The sequence below is a fragment of the Eublepharis macularius genome, chromosome 4 (genome assembly GCF_028583425.1).
Source record: "Eublepharis macularius isolate TG4126 chromosome 4, MPM_Emac_v1.0, whole genome shotgun sequence".
NCBI classification, from domain to species: domain Eukaryota; kingdom Metazoa; phylum Chordata; class Lepidosauria; order Squamata; family Eublepharidae; genus Eublepharis; species Eublepharis macularius.
Window position 1 is genome coordinate 79,477,135 of NC_072793.1, and position 18,838 is coordinate 79,495,972.

The window sequence follows — 18,838 nt, forward strand, 5'->3', positions numbered from 1 at the left end:
TGAGGAGAGCCCTCAAGGCGTATTTAATTAGAACTGAACACGTCCGTCAAACAAAGTCTCTCTTCATAAACATCACGCCACCCAGGCTTGGTCAGCGCATGTCCTCAGTGGCGGTCACTTGCACCATCAAAACTTGCATAGAGGAAGCATACAAGGTCCAGAAATTGACCATCCCCAAAGGGATCACGGCACACTCCACGAGGAGTGCGGCAACCAATGCGGCCCTTCGAAGAAACGCCTCAATAGAGGAAATATGCAGAGCCGCCACCTGGTCATCACTCTCTACCTTCATTAGACACTACCGTCTACGCACCTATTCTTCGGCCACGGCAGCCTTCGGAAGAAGGGTACTACAGCATGTGGTGGAGGACGAAGATCTTGTCCCGCCCAAACAACAGTGCACTGCTTTGGGAGCACCCAAGATGTCCTCCGCCTCAGAGGGAGAACAGACCTTTGGACACTCACCGTGAAGGGTCCTTCTCCTCTGACGGCAGGAGGACATCTTGCCCTCCCAAGATCTTCAGGGACATTAGGGACATTACTGAACCTTTACTGTCCTGCTGTGCCCATTCTTTCTTATGCTGTCTAATCTTCTACTTCTCTCTACCTGTATCTAAGAGTCCTTTCGGGGCAGATGACGTATGAATGATGGGATACACGGATATGTACTGCTGCAGGGAGTCACCCGAACTGAGGACAGAAAGGGTGGTCCCACCTACCAGAGGAAGAGGAAGAAATTCTACTTCCTGCCTCCCTGATAGGATGGTGGGAAACACCCACCCTGCCATCAGAGGAGAAGGACCCTTCACGGTGAGTGTCCAAAGGTCCATTTTCTGCTGCCTTCCACTTTTCCTGGCATTATTGACTTTTCTAGAGAATCTTGTCTTCTCATGATGTGACCAAAGTATGATAGCCTCAGTCTCATCATTGTAGCTTCTAGGGAGAATTTAGGCTTAATTTAATCTAGAACCCACTTATTGTCTTTTTGGCCATCCATGGTATCTGTAGAACTCTCCTCCAGCACCACATTTCAAATGAATCAGTTTTCTTCCTGTCAGCTTTCTCAGTGTCCAACTTTCACATCCCTGCATAGTAATGGGGAATACCATAGTGTGGTATTGTCACATCCTTATTGTTAAGAATCTTCAGTTTCCTTCATAGCTGCTCTTCCAAGTCTCAGTTGCCTTCTGATTTCTTGGGTATAGTCTCCATTTTTGTTGATGATTGCGTCAAAGAATAGTAAATAGTTAACAATTTCAATTTCTTCATTGTCAGCCTTAAAATTTTGTCATTTCTCAGTACTCATTTAAATTATAAATTAAAGGTTATGAATACTTGTTGAGCAGAACTAAAGGTAAGGTGCATCTGAATTCACCGGGTTAGAATTGTGCTCTATTTTACAAGAAAAAAAAGTGATCAGCTTTGGGCATTTCCTGTTGAGATGCAATACTGAAAAGTTGTTACAGTAGGTTGGATCTAACTAGCTTTTCTGCTGGTGAAAAGAGGGGAAAAAAAGATTATGCTGGGGATCATAGGATCTGATACATGGAAACAGGGCCGGATCGAGGGGGGCAGGGGGGTAGCCTGCCCCTAGCACTGCCAGGAAGGGGGCGCCAGGAGCAGCTGCCAGCTGCCGGGAGCGCGTGGGCAGCAGTGCGGGCAGCCTCGCAGCCCCCTGCACTGCCTTTTGCCTGCCCTGCAGGACAGGGGGCAGCCAGCTGCACCCTGTCCTGCGGGGAGGCAGATGGTGGCGCGGGTGGCTTCCCAGCCCCACATGCTGCCTCCGCCAGCACACTGTGCAGGCGGCACGCTCTGCCCTACGTGATGACGTCACAGAAGTGACGTCATCACGCTTCGCTGGAGTGCGTGCACGCACTGCGCTCCCACGAGGGGGCAGATTAGGGTTGCCCTGGGTGTTGGCAACCCTAGATCTGGCCCTGCATTGGAAAAAAACATATTGGAGGAGAGCTGCAGTCAGGAGGAGAGTTTGGCAAGATTATGCAGAAATGGTGGCTGAATTGAAGCCGATATAGATGTATTGGGGAGAAAAAGGCATTAAATAGGACTTCTAGAATCTAACTAGAACTAACTATTTTGCAATGTTTATAGATCTATTGCTGCTATCACATTATAGAGTGTTTGTGGATGAGGCTGTTATGTATTCACAGTCTGGCAGTGCGCAGCATATGTTCCTTTTTACAAAGAGAACCATTTATGTTAGAAGGAAAACTTAGAGGAAAACCTGCCTTTGTAATAAATAACTCAGGAGCTGTTCTTGGAGGCTTATTGCTATGTCTCAACTAGAAAAATATCCTATGTGCATGTTGTAGTCAATATCTCCAGTACAGGTTTCTGGTAGAACTTAAAAAAGAATAAAACTAATTCTGGTTAGACAACGTAGAACTAATAATAAGGAGCAGGTGGCAATCAACATAATTTTATGTGTTTTAATGTACAAGCTGTGTTTAAATATCTAAAAGGATATATTGTCACATGAGGACTCTCTCGGTCAGTTTTTATTATCAATAAAAAAGCAGTGATTTAACTGTATGAAGAAAATGGTTGGTTCTGCTAGGCATTTGAGAGTATCTCCCCAGTTGAAATGAGGAAAATGAAAATCTTCATATATAAACAGGAGCTACTATTGAGTACTCTTTTTATCTGTATTATGGGTGTTTGAGTTAAAGGAGGCATTGTTAATATGTTAAGCATCTGCAGCATGCTGTCGGAACTAACTGAAGATCACTTACAGACTTCACACACTAGCTTGGCCCCAGTGGAGCATTTCCACAGATAGAGGGTTTCAATAGACAGAGAAAAACTTTCTTGCCTTCCTTTCCAGCTGTAACCCAAAATGCCCCCACTGAAGAGCATTGCAAGGCCTTGGAGGAGCTGCAGTTTTTGCCCAAACACTCCAATGGATCCAATTTGTCATCATTACACTTAAGGAAAAGCAGTGCAAACAGTTCTTAAAACAATTTCATTCATATATTTATGCTGAATCTGAATAATTGTAAATTATATCTCCTGTCCTTAAAAACTGTATTCATTGGAGTCTTTCGGACTTCAATATCAGAGAAGTAATAGTTTATGCAAACAAAAAACCCCCACTAGTGAAATGCACTAATCCAAGTATGCTCATTGTACTGTTCCAGCAGCAAGCTGAATATATTACTCAGTTAATCAATATGTACTAGACTAAAATGCATGCCTGTAGTTTTAAGAGAAGTGCATCTTGGCAGTTGTAGTGCCTTACCCCACAGGTTCAGTTCCTGGGACATTCAGAGCCCGCCAAAACTTGTTAGGGCCATTTCCTCCTTTGTTCATTCACACCTCAGCAGGGAGAGGAGCGAGTCGTCTCTTTTTTTCCACCACATTCACTGGGTCTACGAAGCTCCACCAAGCGCCTTTATGCATGAAAGATGCACCCTCTCCTTTTGCTATTTGGAAGAATTGTGAGTAGAGATTAAGTGTATGAAGAAGTTAAATAAAACCATTTAAGTTTGTAACCCGTGCGTGTGCGTTGACACTTGACGACAAAGGGTTGGGATTCCCTCCTTGTGTCGGAACACTCATATCGCAAAGCAAAGTATACAGTCTCAGGCAACGACTTTGGGAGCAGTAATAGTCTTGTTTTAAAAAAGAAAACAGAAGAAAAAACTAAAGGTTGCTTTAAGCTTTGCAGATGTTCTAGGAAGCTTCTACAGAATGTGTTATGCATGGCTACTACCATTCTTGGAGGTGCATCCCATGTTCAGAAGGAGAATGCCAACCAGAGAGAGCTGGTTGGCGATCATTTTTTCAATTATATTGGTAAAAAATAAGGCTACAGCTGGCCCTGATGCAGTTTAGCAGCTTAATAAATTTTGCAGTTCTATGTATTGTTTTAAGTTAAAGGAAATTTATCTTGCAAGGTCCATCTGTGCATTAATTTTTTTGTGTTGCTATATTGGTGGGGCTGTGTTTGCGTTCTTCTCCAATTTGCTGAGCACATTGATGGGGTACAGAAAGGGAAAAAGGTGAATCATTTTGAATGGCTGGAAAATATTTGATTGGGTCAAAATGTCTGCAGATGTTTAAGAAAAAATATAAATGTTTGTTGATCAAGCAGCAAAGGAAGAGACAAGATGAAAATAACACAGTGAATGTTGAAGTATATGTAAACTTCAGCAAATAGTTAATAGCGTTATATAGTTTTCTGAAATTTTCAACTTATAGGGGAAACTAAAAGTTGGTAAAATAATAGCAAGGAGGGATCATAGAATCATAGAGTTGGAAGGGGCCATACAGACCATCTAGTCCAACCCCCTGCCCAGTGCAGGATCAGCCTAAAGCATCTCTGACAAGTATTCATGAAGACGGAGGGAGAAAGATTAGTGTCAGCTTAGTGTCCCTGGAGGGAGAATTCCAAGTTTTGTGTCTTGACAGAGAAGGTCGTCTTCCAGGTTGCCACCCACCTAATTCCGACAGGACTTTAAAAGTCAACACCAGCATCTTGGATTGGGCTTAGAAACAAATTGAGAGCCAATTTGGAATGATATGGTCTTTATGACCCACTCCAGTGAACACCCTGGCAGCAGCATTCTGCACCAATTGAAATTTCTGAATGCTTTTCCCGGGCAGTCTCATTTGGAGTGCATTGCAGTAATCTAATCTAAGTGTAACCAGGACGTGCACCACAGTAGAGAAATCTTTTTTTGCCTAGGAAAGGCCACAAGTGGCTTTCCAGTTGAAGCTGGTTAAAAGGTACTCCTAACCACAGCTGTCACCTGTTTATCCAGCAGTAGGCCTTGGTCCAAGAGTATGCCCAAACTACAGACCTGTTCCTTCCTGGGTAGTGTGACCACATCCAGCATGGGATACACCTTAAATCTTAGGTCAGTCCATCTGTTCAGCAATAGCACTTCCACCTTACCGGGATTATGCTTAATTTTATTAGCCTGCATCCACTCCAAATCTGTCTCTAGGCATCAGTTCGGGGTTTCTACAGCCTCCCTGGGATCATCCAGAAGTGTGAGATAGAGCTGAGTGTCATCCGCATATTGGAGACAACGTAGCCCAAGATTCAAAACTAGATAGTTTATGAAGTCCTAGTGGCACAATATATGGTTTATAAGCTATGTTTGCCATCTTGAGTCACTAGTTGTGCAAGATTGTATTAAAAAAATTAAGGCAGAAGACTCTGCTAACTGTATCTCTTTAAGCAATAAATGCAGTCTAGAAATTTCTCCCCATAGTGGCCAGCATAGTAGCCTTAACTCCTGTGATGTAATGAAGTTGATGTAATAAAAGAATAGCTGCTTCTGTAGGCTATCTAAGAAATAACTCATTAACCGGAGTATTGTTAAATAAACAGTTTATTTCTAAAATGCTTTATTTTTACATATTGTTTCTTCTTCAGGTTGGTGCTGATGATTAGCATTTTTAAGGGCAAGTAGCAGATTAGGCACTTTGCAGAATCATGTATCTTCATGATTGTGATTTTGTGTGTATGTCACAAATGTTTTGGGATTACTTGGGTAATGGCCATCTGTGGTACGTGATTCCTATCGTTTTAGCATTAGGTGTCCTTGAGTTTTCCAACTTATTAAAAGCTTTGGTGTTACAAGATAAATTATTCACTTGCAAGACGATTTTGTGAAGATTAAAACAAATTACTTAACAAAAATAGAAGCAGTCAGAACGGTTTGCTGCTTCGTTGAGGTGGAGATATAATTATAATAATTGCCTTGGTGAAAGACTGCATGGTATGTCACTTCTAACCTATGAGAAGGGGGTATGTTTCTGGAGAGTTTTTTTCTTTATAACAGAAGTTATATTTGTTTGAATAGCATGCTTTTTCTTTATTGCTGACAGGAATGCCCAAAGAAAAGTACGATCCACCTGATCCACGGAGGATGTACACAATTATGTCCTCAGAAGAAGCAGCCAATGGAAAAAAATCACACTGGGCAGAGTTGGAAATAACTGGTAAGTGAAGGAGTACTAGGTATATAGGACACAATTAATTAATTTGTTTTGTTTAAAACTTGAGTTATATACTCATTCATTACAATTATTCCTACCTTTTTTCCTTTGTGTAGAAGTCAAAATATGTATAGGAGTCCAAGGAGGCCTTCCATCCAGACACTGTCCAGGCTCAGGCATAGTAGACATGAACTTCAGGTTACGGATCTGGGTTTTTAACTCAGATTGGGCCCAGTTCAAGATGTTTTGGCACTCCTGAATCAGCCTCAGCATTGCTGAAGTGATTCAGGAATGCCAAAGCAAACCTTACTGAAGCGCTTCGGAACACTTTGTAGCGCGGAAGCAGTCTTTCTCTTGCTGTTCCTAAGGAACACCAAGAGGAAACAGTGCTTCTGCTGCTAGTGGGGCTTTCTATGTGCTTGGGGGTGGCATTTTGCAAGCAAAATGCACCAAACCTGCAGAGGACCCTCTCCTAAACCTCCTTTCATGACCACCCAAGTTTCAAAAATATGAGACTTCATTTAGTTTCAGTTCATTTGTTTTCAGCCAGCTGACCACAACTGTCAAGCAGTGATTTAAAACCTACTGCATTAGCAGGAATTTGGATAGAAAGATGTAAAGCTGGGTGTCATCTACGTATTAATGACACCCAGTTACATAGCTACAAATGATTTCTCCTAAGGGTTTTACATAAAGGTTGAATAACATGGGGGATAAGAGTGCACCCTGTGGAACCCCACAAGTTAACTCCCACCTGAAGATAGATAGTCTCTAACATCAAACCTTTGAGAAATTATTTAAACCAGACAGAGACACATCCCCTGATATGCACTTCTGCCTCTAAATGCCTCAACAAGATGGCAAGCCAGTTTGGTGTAGTGGTTAAGAGTGGTAGAACTCTAATTTGGAGAACCGAGTTTGATTCCCCACTCCTCCAGCTGGGTGACTTTGGGTCAGTTGCATCTCTCTCAGAGCTGTGTCAGCACCACCCACCTCACAGGGTGATTGTTGTGTGGATAATAACACACTTCATAAACCGCTCTGAGTGGGTGTTAAGTTGTCCTGAAAGGCAGTGTATAAATTAGATGTCATTATTGTTATTATTACTGTGTGTATATGGTTCTAGGACCTATTCATGCTCTTGCAGTCTGAGTGCCCCTGCAGTATATCCAGCCTTCTTGCTTCCTCTCTTCTAGAGCTTATGTAAACATGTAACTTGCATGGGGAGGGGAAGGGCTGGGTGGGAGGGTCCATGCCAACCTTCTGTGCTATTTACATATATTCCTATTTGCATGATTAGATGAGAGAAGAAAAGAAGGATCTGTTCAATTTACAGAAATCCTTCACACACAAGTGCTTTAGCATCCCTTATGATACGTGTGACATCAAACAAAACTTATGGATATTTACTTTTCATCTCATGGGGAGACTCTCCTAGTGACTTTTATCCTTACCTCCAGAATGTTCTTAATCTTCAAGTAAGGCCCATTCTGAATGGCACACTAAGCTGGTGCTTGACTATTCACGCTGATAAATGCTGGATTGGCTTGGACTTCTGGCATTCTGCACTGCATGACTTTGAGATGATTTGGCATCTGCTTTCTTATTCCAGATGAGTTGAGATGTGTTTGTTTGAAGCTGTCTTTTGTGAGGGCTGGAGCCGACATCTCTCTTTAAAAAAAATTTACCTCATGCTTTGTAATGTTGCAGTGTTGGAACCCAGTGTGTGCACAATCCCTCTTCTTCCCCCTGTCCCTATATTTGTGCCTGCCATTTCTTTTTTTAAATTCTGGAGAGGCAATTGGCAGCAGAATTCTGGAGGGAAACCTACGAAGTACTTCTCACACTTGTTCCACTAGTTGCTAGCAGATTGCTCTGGTGTGGTTTGAATTGTCTGTTTTGCGCAAAGTGGCGCCTGTCTGCCGGAACAAAATGTTAAAATGCTGCTGCTCAAAGAAAACGACATTCTCATGTGACCGTGTTCTGAGATGGGGAAAGAGGATTCTTGAGATGCATCCCCCACTCCTGTTTCCAAATCACTGTGATCATGAGCCCTGATTGTAAAGAAAGGAAATAAAGAAGTAAACCCACAAAACCATCAGTGGGGAATGTGGATCACTATCAGGGAATGGGGCAGACACTGTGCTTAAAGCGTAGAAGGCATTAATGTCACAGCGTTGCGACTTTCCCAATTAAAAGCAAGTGGGGGGTTGGATGCTCAGTTGCTTGGGGCTTGTTTCAGGCTTCTAAGGCCAAAGTTTTACTCAGATGCTAATAATGTAATTTGCGGGTACAGTTTGCAAGGTTATGAATTAGCAATCTTGATTTCACAATTCAGCCGTATGAGAAATGACATCACTGTTTTACTATCCTTCATGTGTGGAGAGCTGCGGAGGGAAGGAGTGGTTTCCACTGGGTGACCAACCAATCAGTACCCAGGGAATGGAAAGGGAGGGAGAGAAGCAGTACAGGACTAAGAATTCTGCACAACTCAGTGTCAAAACTGACTTTTTTAAAAAGCCACCATATGTGTACAGGGAAAAAAGTTGAGGAAGAGCTGAGGAAAGTTCAATTCATGCCTCCTTTTCTTGTGTGGAACGCTGAAGATTGAGAGAAGCAGAATGAAATCTGAATTGCCATAAATGAATGGTGCGAAACAGTTCTAAGTGTTCTTGCTTAGTGTCCTGACAAACAGAATGTCTCAAACATTCAATATTTTTAACCATGCCTTTTCATGTCATTAATAGGCTATTGTGTTGTTTTTGTGTTCTTGTAACTAATGTTGCTTTATTAATTATGGCTGCTTTGAGCACGACTAGAGAAGGCAGTTATAGATAATTAAAGATTTGTATTCTCTTTATCTATCTAAGCCCTCAAGTGCACTTCTTTCTATAAGCAGGTACATATTTTGTAGCGCAAAACGTGGATATGGCGTGTGTTTGCTCCTATGTTTTAGTAGTCTTAGTGCTAACTGTACATTCCATGAATTTACTGATGAAAGCATTGCTCTGTAAATTCCTGGTGCTTTTCTGTGTCTTATTTCCAGACATCTGATAAAGAGGCTAGTTTTAGAGATAAGCTGCATATTTTTTGTAGAAAATCAACACTTTCACATTTGAGTTTCCCTGGAAAAACCTCTTGGGTGTATTCCTTTTGGATCTGAGGACTGCTTAATTGTTAGCTGATCTTAAAATTTGATCTTTGTTCATGTTCCCCTTGCCATGCTCCCATGGTTCTGGTTTTGAGTATCTGTTCAAAACCGTACATGGTGAAGAGCGGCACATGGGATTCCTTTTGCAACTTTACAATCTCCGTATCCTCCATGCTGGTGTCCTGTTAAAATTCTATTGATCTTTCTTAATTTGTGGCATACGTTATCTCTGATCTTCTATTATAATGGTTTCAGATAACCTCCATGCATCCTGAAGAAAGTGACCTTCCTGCTTCCAACTTCTTTTTAATAATCCCTTCATTTTTATGATGTTTTCTCTTTTAGAATGCAACTGTCTTGGATATTCTGGGTGAATAAACTATGGTCCTTTTTCCAAACAGGTCAACAGTTTGACAAAATCCTAGATCCTACACAGGATTAAGTTCAGGGTCACCTCCTCCATACCCAGTTCCATGATTGATATAAGGCACAGTCAGTGATCTTATTTTAAAACTGAATCTTTTGATGTAATCAGAACATAGTCTTACAGTCAAGTGATAAAGTTTATCCATTATCACACCTTTCTTTATCCTAAGATGTCCCTCAGGGAGATGATCAGAGTTGGTAGAAATAGCCTCAAGAGTGCAATTCTAGATGGATGTGCTGTCATATTAGCTACCCTATGAAACGGTATACTTAATCTTGTTTTTTTCTTACAGTGGTTTCTGCTTTCTTACGGTGAAGCATTTGATTGTGCCCGAAATAATTGTGAAAAGTTAAATTGTGGAAGTACAAAGAGGTTTGGTTGCTATGTGATGCAGAAATAATGAGAAATGTGTTCACCTTTTGAAAGTTGAAGTAAAAGGCATTGGGGAAAGGAGGAGGAGATTTTAGACTTTTCCTTTTTACTTGCATTGCAGATGTACTTACATATTGTGTATGACTGAGTATCAATGATCTGTGTTTGTCTTTGTCTTCCAGGGAAAGTAAGAAGCCTGAGTTCATCCTTGTGGTCGCTGACCCACTTGACAGCCCTGCATCTCAGTGACAACTCCTTATCCCGTATTCCTTCAGACATTGCCAAGCTTCATAATCTAGTGTATTTGGACCTGTCATCTAACAAAATTCGCAGTTTACCAGCAGAACTCGGAAACATGGTATCACTCAGGTATGCAACATGTGTGAACAGTGACACTGTAAGTTTAGGAGATTGTGATTTAGCAAGAAGGTAGATCGCATCAGCTTCTGCTAATTTTTATTTTGTGTTGTAATCCTGACTTCTAATGCCTAGAAATTCTGAATCGCTAATATCACGGTTATTTAGATTGTGGCTATTAGGTGAGTAATGAGAACTTGCAGATGTACAAAAAGATTTCTTTTTTAAAAAGAATTTTGGTCCTCATGGAGGGGTGCTTTAAATAGGAAGCTGTTTGAATCTGTTCCAATTTTCAGATGTGTCCTTGTCCAGATTTGCTTGGGATTATGGATTACTTTTTGGAAAATTGACTCTTAAATTGAATTTGAACCCCATGGATCAGGAGTCAGTTCTGTGCTAATAGTCTGTACCTGGATGACTGGTACTTTTCAGAGTTTGTTTCTAAACATTCTAAACATCTAAAACATTTTTTTGTCTTTTGGGGTGAACAGTCATTTGCTGCTACAGTCCATTTGTCTCTTCATAAAATCATGTCATTTATTTTGTTTATACCCCACCGTTCAGTTTCAAGAAATGTCTAAAGGAGTTAATAATTATGCAGTAAAATAAATATATTACAATTTCTAAATCACCGTTTAAAAATTACTACATTGACAGCAGCAGTAAGAAATCACCTATGAAAAGCAAATGCAAACTGGTTTGTCTTTACCTGGTGCCTGAAGCCCAGAGAAGAAAGTATTTTTTGAGGGAAGTGTTCCACAATTTGGCATCTTTTCTTGAAAAGGACTCGTCTCTTGACACCACCCACCTGAGTGCTGAAGGCAGATAAACTTCATAGATAAACTTCATTTTTCGTTCATGAAAATAAGGCCCTGGGACTTCATTTTGTATTTTTTGAAGTTCTTTCCATCACACTCCAGAATAATACCTTGATTTACTGTTCATATATTAGTAACATCTGAGGCACAATTGAATTGTAATTTCTAGTACTGGCACTCAGTTTAATTTTGGTCATAATAGGTACAACTAGGGGAACTCCGTAAATGTTTTACATATATATCATTATGATGCTTTCTTCCAAGTTGCTACATCTACAATGCATATTCTTTTGAAATTACTCATTTGTGTTATCATATGACTGAATTATCTCCAAGTACATACTTCTGTGATTAAATGTTACAAGTCTGTTGTTCACTTATGCCTAATGTGATCCTCTTCCTTGTCACCTTTTTATATTTAAAGGGGAGAAGGAAATCACTGTGCAGTATAGATTAGAAAAAGCAGTAAGTGAGATGCATCCCTAGAGGCCCAAGATCTAAAGCTGGGAATTATCCAAAATTGACATAATATATTTAAAGTTGACAGTTTCATTAGAGATGCGTGATGACTGATGTGGTTCAGTGCATTCTCAAAAATTAACAGCCTAATCATTAGATCATGGATCCCTGTTAGCTTGGCACAGTCTTGTAATTCTCTGATGTGTATAAGGTCGCCCAAAAGTTCTGCCCTGATAATAGCAATGGAAAGATTCTGAGTATGAAAACTAATAAGAAAACAAAGATGACTGCAATAATGACATTATTCCTTCCATAGGTATTCCCAAAGAATGATTGGTATAAGCAGCTTGAGAAGTAAACTGTGTACCTAAAAAGGCTATTGGAGACAATGATTTAAGTTGTTACAGAAATTGTTTTTAAAAATTGTCTCAGCATACTTAAGATAATAGATTATCAATAAAATTCATAATTCTATAATAATAGACCAGAACTAATGTAATATAAACTTTATTTGCCTTAGCGTATAGGTTTCCAGTAATTCTTATAATTTTTCTGGATCTGCAGTTAACTGTGTTTTTTAAAAAATCTGAAGTAACTTGATGCCTATAGACACAGTTTTTAAAAAAAACATCAGACTTATGAGCAGAGAAGCCCATAACTGGCAAATAGGTCTATAGCAGCTTGCTTATACCAGTATGCATTAGTTGGGGTGCTGTTTTAAAAAGTATTGAGTATTGGCCCTTTACCTCATTTTGATCAAGGTGGATTCAGGATGTTGGGACTGCTGTTGCTTTGTAGCTGTCTTTTTTTTTTTTGACATAACACTTTAACAAGATTATGTTTAAAAGACTTGCTTCATGTGTATTAATTCATAAAAATTCATATCTTCCAATTCTGCAAAGCTGCTAATCTTTGCTGTCCAGTCTTCTATTCTTTTCAAAATGTGCAGTTTTAGTAGAACTTGTTCTCTGTTGTTAAACAATTTTAGTTCTAAATAATTAACTGTTTTACTACTTTTGTCTTCATGTGACTTTTGCTAATAGGGAACTCCATTTAAATAACAACCTGTTACGAGTTCTACCATTTGAGCTGGGAAAATTGTTTCAGTTACAGACATTGGGGTTGAAAGGTATGCACTTAGTTTTTTCTTTGTCTTTTGTATGTGTCTTTCTTTGATCTCATTTTTCTGCCAGCAATAGTTATTTTTCCACCTAGGCTGCTTCTGGAACCAGACTGAAACAAGCAAAAGAAATGGCTGTTCCTGCAAATACTCAGCAAAAAAAGGGGCAACCCCGTAGGAAACACAAACAGTACGTGTTCACTTCCCCAATTTATCAATTAAAGTGCAAATGCTAATTAATTTATCAGTGCATGAAATATCAATAATATAACAATCATTTCATATCAACATTACAAAATATTTCCTGTACAGTAATAGCAGCAGTAAAGTATAAGGAGCAGAATACAATTCATATACATCCTATACATATCCGGGCATAATAAAAAGTCCTTTCTTATCCAATCTTTGTTGTCATAGTTCCTTTCCTTTAAGTCGACTTTGTCCGGGGTCTGAGCCCCAGCCCCCAGACTTGACAAGAGGGAACAGCAGGTCAACCGGGCCGACGGGCAAACAGAGGGGGCAGCCAGCAGGTCAACTGGTCAGCCAGCAGACAGCAGGTTAACTGGTCAGCCAGCTGACAGCAGGTCAACTGGTCAGCCAGCAAACAGTAGGTCAACCAGTCTGACTGGCAAGCAGAGGGGGCACCCAGGGGACAGCAGGTCAACCCCTCCCACGGGCAAATGGAGCCAGAACCTGCCTGTGCCAGGGGCAAGGGGCAAAGGCCCAGGGCCTCAGGAGGCAGGGGGAGACAGAGAGAGGCCAGCGAGTCCCACTCCCCTGGGGAAGGAAAGGGGACTAAGCAAGGCAGAAGGGGGCAAGGGCAGAGGGATTGGGGGCCCAGCAGTCACCCACCCAAAGACCTTACCTGAGGAGGAGAAGCAGCAGCAGCCCCAACAACCCAAAGCCACGCCCCAGCTAGAAAATAGTAGCCTGGCCCAGGAGTTGCCAAAAGCCAAGCCACTCCAGGTGGGGCTATTGGAGGCACTCTGCAGGAAGCCCTGGGCAACCAGCCAAGGAGCCGCAGCTGGACCCACCTTCAGCCATCAGCTCAGCCAGGGAGGCCAGGCTGCTAGCCAGGGGACTGCAGCTGGACAGGCCTTCAGCAATCAGCCAAGGCAGGGAGGCTGGGCAGCCAGGGAACAAGGCACAGCTGGTGCTGGTCAGTGGGGCCAGATCAGCTACCCCAGCTGCAACTGCTTGGTGCAGCCCAAGACCAGGCTGGAAGAGGGGTGGGACAGTAGAAGGAAGCCCTATAAAAGCTGGCTGGGAAGAGCCCTGAGGTGGTGGGTTTGAGTAGGAGTGATGGAGCAGAGTTGGAGTGGAGAGAAGCCAAGGAAAAGGCAAGAAGAAGAGTGGAGGCTTGAAGGAGAGTCTTGGGAGGAAGAGATGGTGGAAGATGCAGGGGGTAAGCAGGCCAGGTTGAGCAGGCCAGCGAGTGGATTGAGAGGGAGTCTGGGTGAGATATACCGCCCCTCCTTCCACAGAGCAGGGTCCTGCAAAATCCCTGGCCCCTCTGTGACGTCAGGAGCAGACTGCCCAGTGCCACGCCCAGCGGCAGCTGCGGCAAGCCCTGACAGACTTCCTCGATCCCCTTGAAGTGTGGATGAGTCGTAGAGGTGAGGCTGATGGCAAAACCTCCTCCCGCTCAATCTGGGGCTGGCTATAGTCCACAGATTTCGTTGTTCCTTCTTCAGGAGCGAGCACTATATCACACACGAGGAAAAATTACAAAATGAACATCCCGGAGCAGGCGCGCATTAGAAAACACTGCCGCCTGCTCCGGGATGTTCATTTTGTAATTTTTCCTTGTGTGTGATATAGAGCTCGCTGCTGAAGAAGGAACAACGAAATCTGTAGACTATAGCCAGCCCCAGATTGAGCGGGAGGAGGTTTTGCCATCAGCCTCACCTCTACGACTCATCCACACTTCAAGGGGATCGAGGAAGTCCGACTTAAAGGAAAGGAACTATGACAACAAAGATTGGATAAGAAAGGACTTTTTATTATGCCCGGATATGTATAGGATGTATATGAATTGTATTCTGCTCCTTATACTTTACTGCTTCTATTACTGTATAGGAAATATTTTGTAATGTTGATATGAAATGATTGTTATATTATTGATATTTCATGCACTGATAAATTAATTAGCATTTGCACTTTAATTGATAAATTGGGGAAGTGAACATGTACTGTTTGTGTTTCCTGTGGGGTTGCCCCTTTTTTTGCTCTGGAACCAGACTGGCATTACTTCTGCATCAATGACATTTTTTGCTTCAGTGGAAATGCTGCTGATGGAAGGGGAGGACGATTTCACTTGGTTTCACTTTCTTGCCCTAAGACCCACCCCCACCCCAATACGTAGCTTTTAGTCCACACAAGTTCTGTAATCTCTCCTACACCAGTGTTGTAGAGATCTCCAAGGACTTCTGGGGGAAGACGAGGATGGGAAGGGCCGGATCTACGGGAGGGTAGTCTGCCCCCAGCGCCACCAAAGAGGGGGTGCTGGGCGCAGCTGCCAGCCCTGGGAGTGTGCGGGTGGCAGGACAGGAGAAAGGTAGCGCAGGGGGCTGGGAGGCCACCTGCACCATTTGCCTGCCCTGCAGGACGGGGTGCGCGGCAAGCCAGCCACCCCCTGTCCTGTGGGGCAGGCAAATGGTGCGGTCGACCTCCCAGCCGCTTGCACTGCTGCCGCCAGCTCTGCAGTGCATTGGGACAGCTGGCTTGCCACAGGGCGGCATGCACCGCCCTGCGTGATGATGTCACAGAAGTGGCCAGTCTTCAGTTGCCCTGGGCGCCGGCAACCGTAGATCCGGCCCTGGAAAGGACTGCATCTTGCTAATCCTTATAATAATAATTGTGCTTATATACCACTCTTCTAGACAGATTAATGCCCCACTCAAGAGTGGAGAACAAGGTCAGTGTTGTTATCCCCGCAGTACAGCTGGGGAGGTGGGACTGAGAGGAGCGGCTTACCCAGGGCCACCTGCTGAGTTCATTGCAGTAATGGGATTCGAACCAGCAGAGTGCTGATTTGAAACCAAAGCATTTAATTGTTATGCTACATTGTCCCTAGCTTCCATGACTTAGGAAATATTTTTGGTTTTATTCATTTTAATATGCTCCTTAAAGGAAGCAGAACTGGCTTGACTAAACCCATTTCATGCCTATTATTGACCTGCGTTCCTTTCTGAAGGAATCTTGTTCGGTAATTTAATGAAGTCTCAGCTTCTCAATAATAGTTTTGGTTACAGTTCCCATGTTTTAAATTAAGGTTCCTGTATTCTAGCTCTTAAAGCAAACCTAGATCTCTGTTCTTGACGTTTCATCTCTTTTTTTTATTCATTATACTTTAACAGGAAACCCTCTTACGCAGGATATTTTAAATCTCTATCAGGAACCAGATGGAACAAGAAGGCTACTGAATTATTTGCTTGATAACTTGGCAGGTACTGCAAAAAGAAGTAAGTGGAGACTTTAAATACTTAATTACACCTTTTAAAATAAATATTACTGTCTAATATTTTTATTTTCCTCAATAGTTTCAACAGAGCAACCACCTCCCAGATCATGGATTATGTTGCAAGAACCAGATCGGACAAGACCAACAGGTAGCATTTGAGTTTTATTCTCTTCAACCAAGGAATTTTCACATTCTTTTTCTTAGGAACCTATTTCTCTTGCAGAGAGAGTACACCTTTTTTAAAAAGGTCTTCCCAGTATGGATTGCCTTGAAAACAGTTGAAGTTTGGAATTTCATTTTAAACCTAAATACGGTTATGATATTACACTCACGTAGGTACTTTGGGCAAAAATTGCTGAATTGCTTGTGACAGTTACAGTAGATCAGAAGTGGAGCCTCATATCATGTAGTGTCAGATTTTCATTTAACAACCTGATCTTATAAGAGCTTCCTCAGAAATAGGTTCCACTGATTTTAGTGGAACTTAATCCCCGGTAATTGTGCCAAATGAAATTCAGTAAGACTTCTTAAGAAGTTTAAGGATTGCTTTCAGTTTTGGGATAGGAGGGGTTATGTAAATTCTTAATATAAGCCAGTTGTTGCTAGCTGTTACATTAGCTGTTGACTTTGAGAGAGCAGGAGTTACATGTTATGTCTTTGGTCTTCTCTGTACCTCATTGCATAATAGATCGCATTAACGTTTTCTCACTTGGCCCATGCTGGATGTCCATGTGTTGCTGCTGAGTGGACATTTTTTATAGAAAACTGAGTGAGAGCCAGTATGCTGGTGTGGCTAGAGTGTGGGGTAGCGACATCTGAATTCACATCCCCACTCTACCATAGAGAGACCGTAGCCAGTCATTATCTCTCAACTTAACCTACTTCACTAAGTTGTGACAGTGAATTGGAGGAGAAGTGAGAAGAGCCAAAAAATAACCCCTTGAGCTCCTTGGATGAAAGGCAAAATTAAAAAAAAGAATTACATTGTCTTGTTGGATCAGCCATTTGTTCAATTAAGTGTAGCCTAAAACGGATGGATGCTTGAAAGAGTTAGTGCTGCATGTTACACATTGGATAACATTTGTCTATAAAAACACTCTTGTTTGGCAGCTCTGTTTTCTGTCATGTGTTACAACGTCCTCTGTGATAAATACGCTACTCGGCAGCTATATGGCTATTGCCCATCATGGGCGTTGAACTGGGAATACAGGAAAAAAGCTATTATGCAGGAAATCTTAAGCTGCAATGCTGACATCATAAGCCTTCAGGTAAGAAATAATTTTGTTCCTTTTGCCTGTTTGTTTTAAAATGTGTTAAATCATTATAAAGCATGATCTTATTCCTGTGAATTTGCAACATCTAGTTGTCATCTACTGCGCTGAATATTACTTTCTACTAATATAGTCAAATGAAATGCAGAACAAAAACCAAATATAAATAAGCCCTGTCCTCAGCAGTAGTGCTGAGTTATGGGCTTGCAATTTTGATTGGTCATTCTGATGCAATTCATTAACTTTCTCATCATATAGAAGGGTGGGTTACATGTAGAGATGGGCATGAAATGCGAAAAAAACAAAACAAGCTTTTCGTGTTTCGTCGCATTCCATGAATCACAAACTTTCATGAAATTGTCCCATTTCGTGAAACGATTCATTCGTTTCGTGATTCGTCAGAACCCAGAGTACTTCAATGGCCCCCTTCATACCCAGAGATACCAAACACATAGGGAGACTTCAGCAAGCTCTCCTCCACCCACCCTCACCCAACAAGCCAGCAAGAACAAATGCTCTAAATAAGAATATAAGCAAAGAAAATTAAAGAAAAAAAAGGTAGGCCTCAGTCAAGCTAGGTCTCAGAGCCAGGCCTACTGGGGTTGGGTGGGGTGGAGGAAAGAAGGCACCCTCACCCAATGACCTTCCCAGCAAGTCCAAGAGCTGAAAATAAGAAAGAGGCTTTTCAGTCTCTTTTAAAGCAGCAGCAAATTCAGCCAAAAGCTCTCAATTCCACTCACTCACTCCAACAGGTCTTCCCTCTCCCTCTGTCTACTAGGACTGAAAAGCATGAGGCGGAGATCTGTGCCTTATATAAGAAATACTCACATAGAGCAGAACAAGAGGTCTCTGGTTGGCAGGCAGACCTGCCTAACAAGGTTTGGAGGGATGAGATTGGTGTTCCCATGGCTACAGAAGGCCCATCTCCTCAGTTGCCTAGGGGATTAACCCCCCTGCTCCTTGCTTATAGGGGAGAAAAGAAGCTTTCTGGTTGGCAGGGAGAGCTGCCTATCAAGGTTATATGGGCTAAGATTGGGGTTTCCAATGGCAACAAGAGGTCTGCAGACATTTCAGGCTTATGTTGCCTAGGGAATCAATAGATCAGCACCAGCCTGTTTGGCATCACTAATCATTCACGAATTGGTGCCAACATTTGTGAATTTTGTGAAAACTGTGGCCCCATGAAACACGTTTCGCAAAACACAAATCGGCCTGATTTGTCACGAAATTTGATTTGTATTTCGATTTGTTCCCATGTCTAGTTACATAGCTGTAGGACATGTGCCAAACTAGAAGATCCAGTGAAGAGTTATAGAGTTTTTCTTCCAGGGATTATATGGATCTTGCTGCAGAAAGCAGGAATTGGAGTCAACCATGATATCCAATACACACCATGAGAGCCATAGCAATTCTGTTTGTTGTAACATTACAGC

At 42.1% G+C, this 18,838-nt stretch overlaps 1 protein-coding gene across 1 annotated transcript in view; it reads left to right on the top strand.

Annotated features, from left to right (window-relative positions):
- Positions 1–18,838, top strand: part of CNOT6 (CCR4-NOT transcription complex subunit 6) — a 58,539-nt gene that overhangs the window by 22,922 nt on the left and 16,779 nt on the right. Inside the window, exons 2-7 of the mRNA XM_054976214.1 lie at positions 5,857–5,970; positions 10,100–10,286; positions 12,595–12,680; positions 16,031–16,135; positions 16,214–16,282; positions 17,245–17,402. Of these exons, the coding sequence (XP_054832189.1) occupies positions 5,859–5,970; positions 10,100–10,286; positions 12,595–12,680; positions 16,031–16,135; positions 16,214–16,282; positions 17,245–17,402 (717 nt within the window). The 5' untranslated portion in view covers positions 5,857–5,858. The remainder of the gene's footprint in view (positions 1–5,856; positions 5,971–10,099; positions 10,287–12,594; positions 12,681–16,030; positions 16,136–16,213; positions 16,283–17,244; positions 17,403–18,838) is intronic.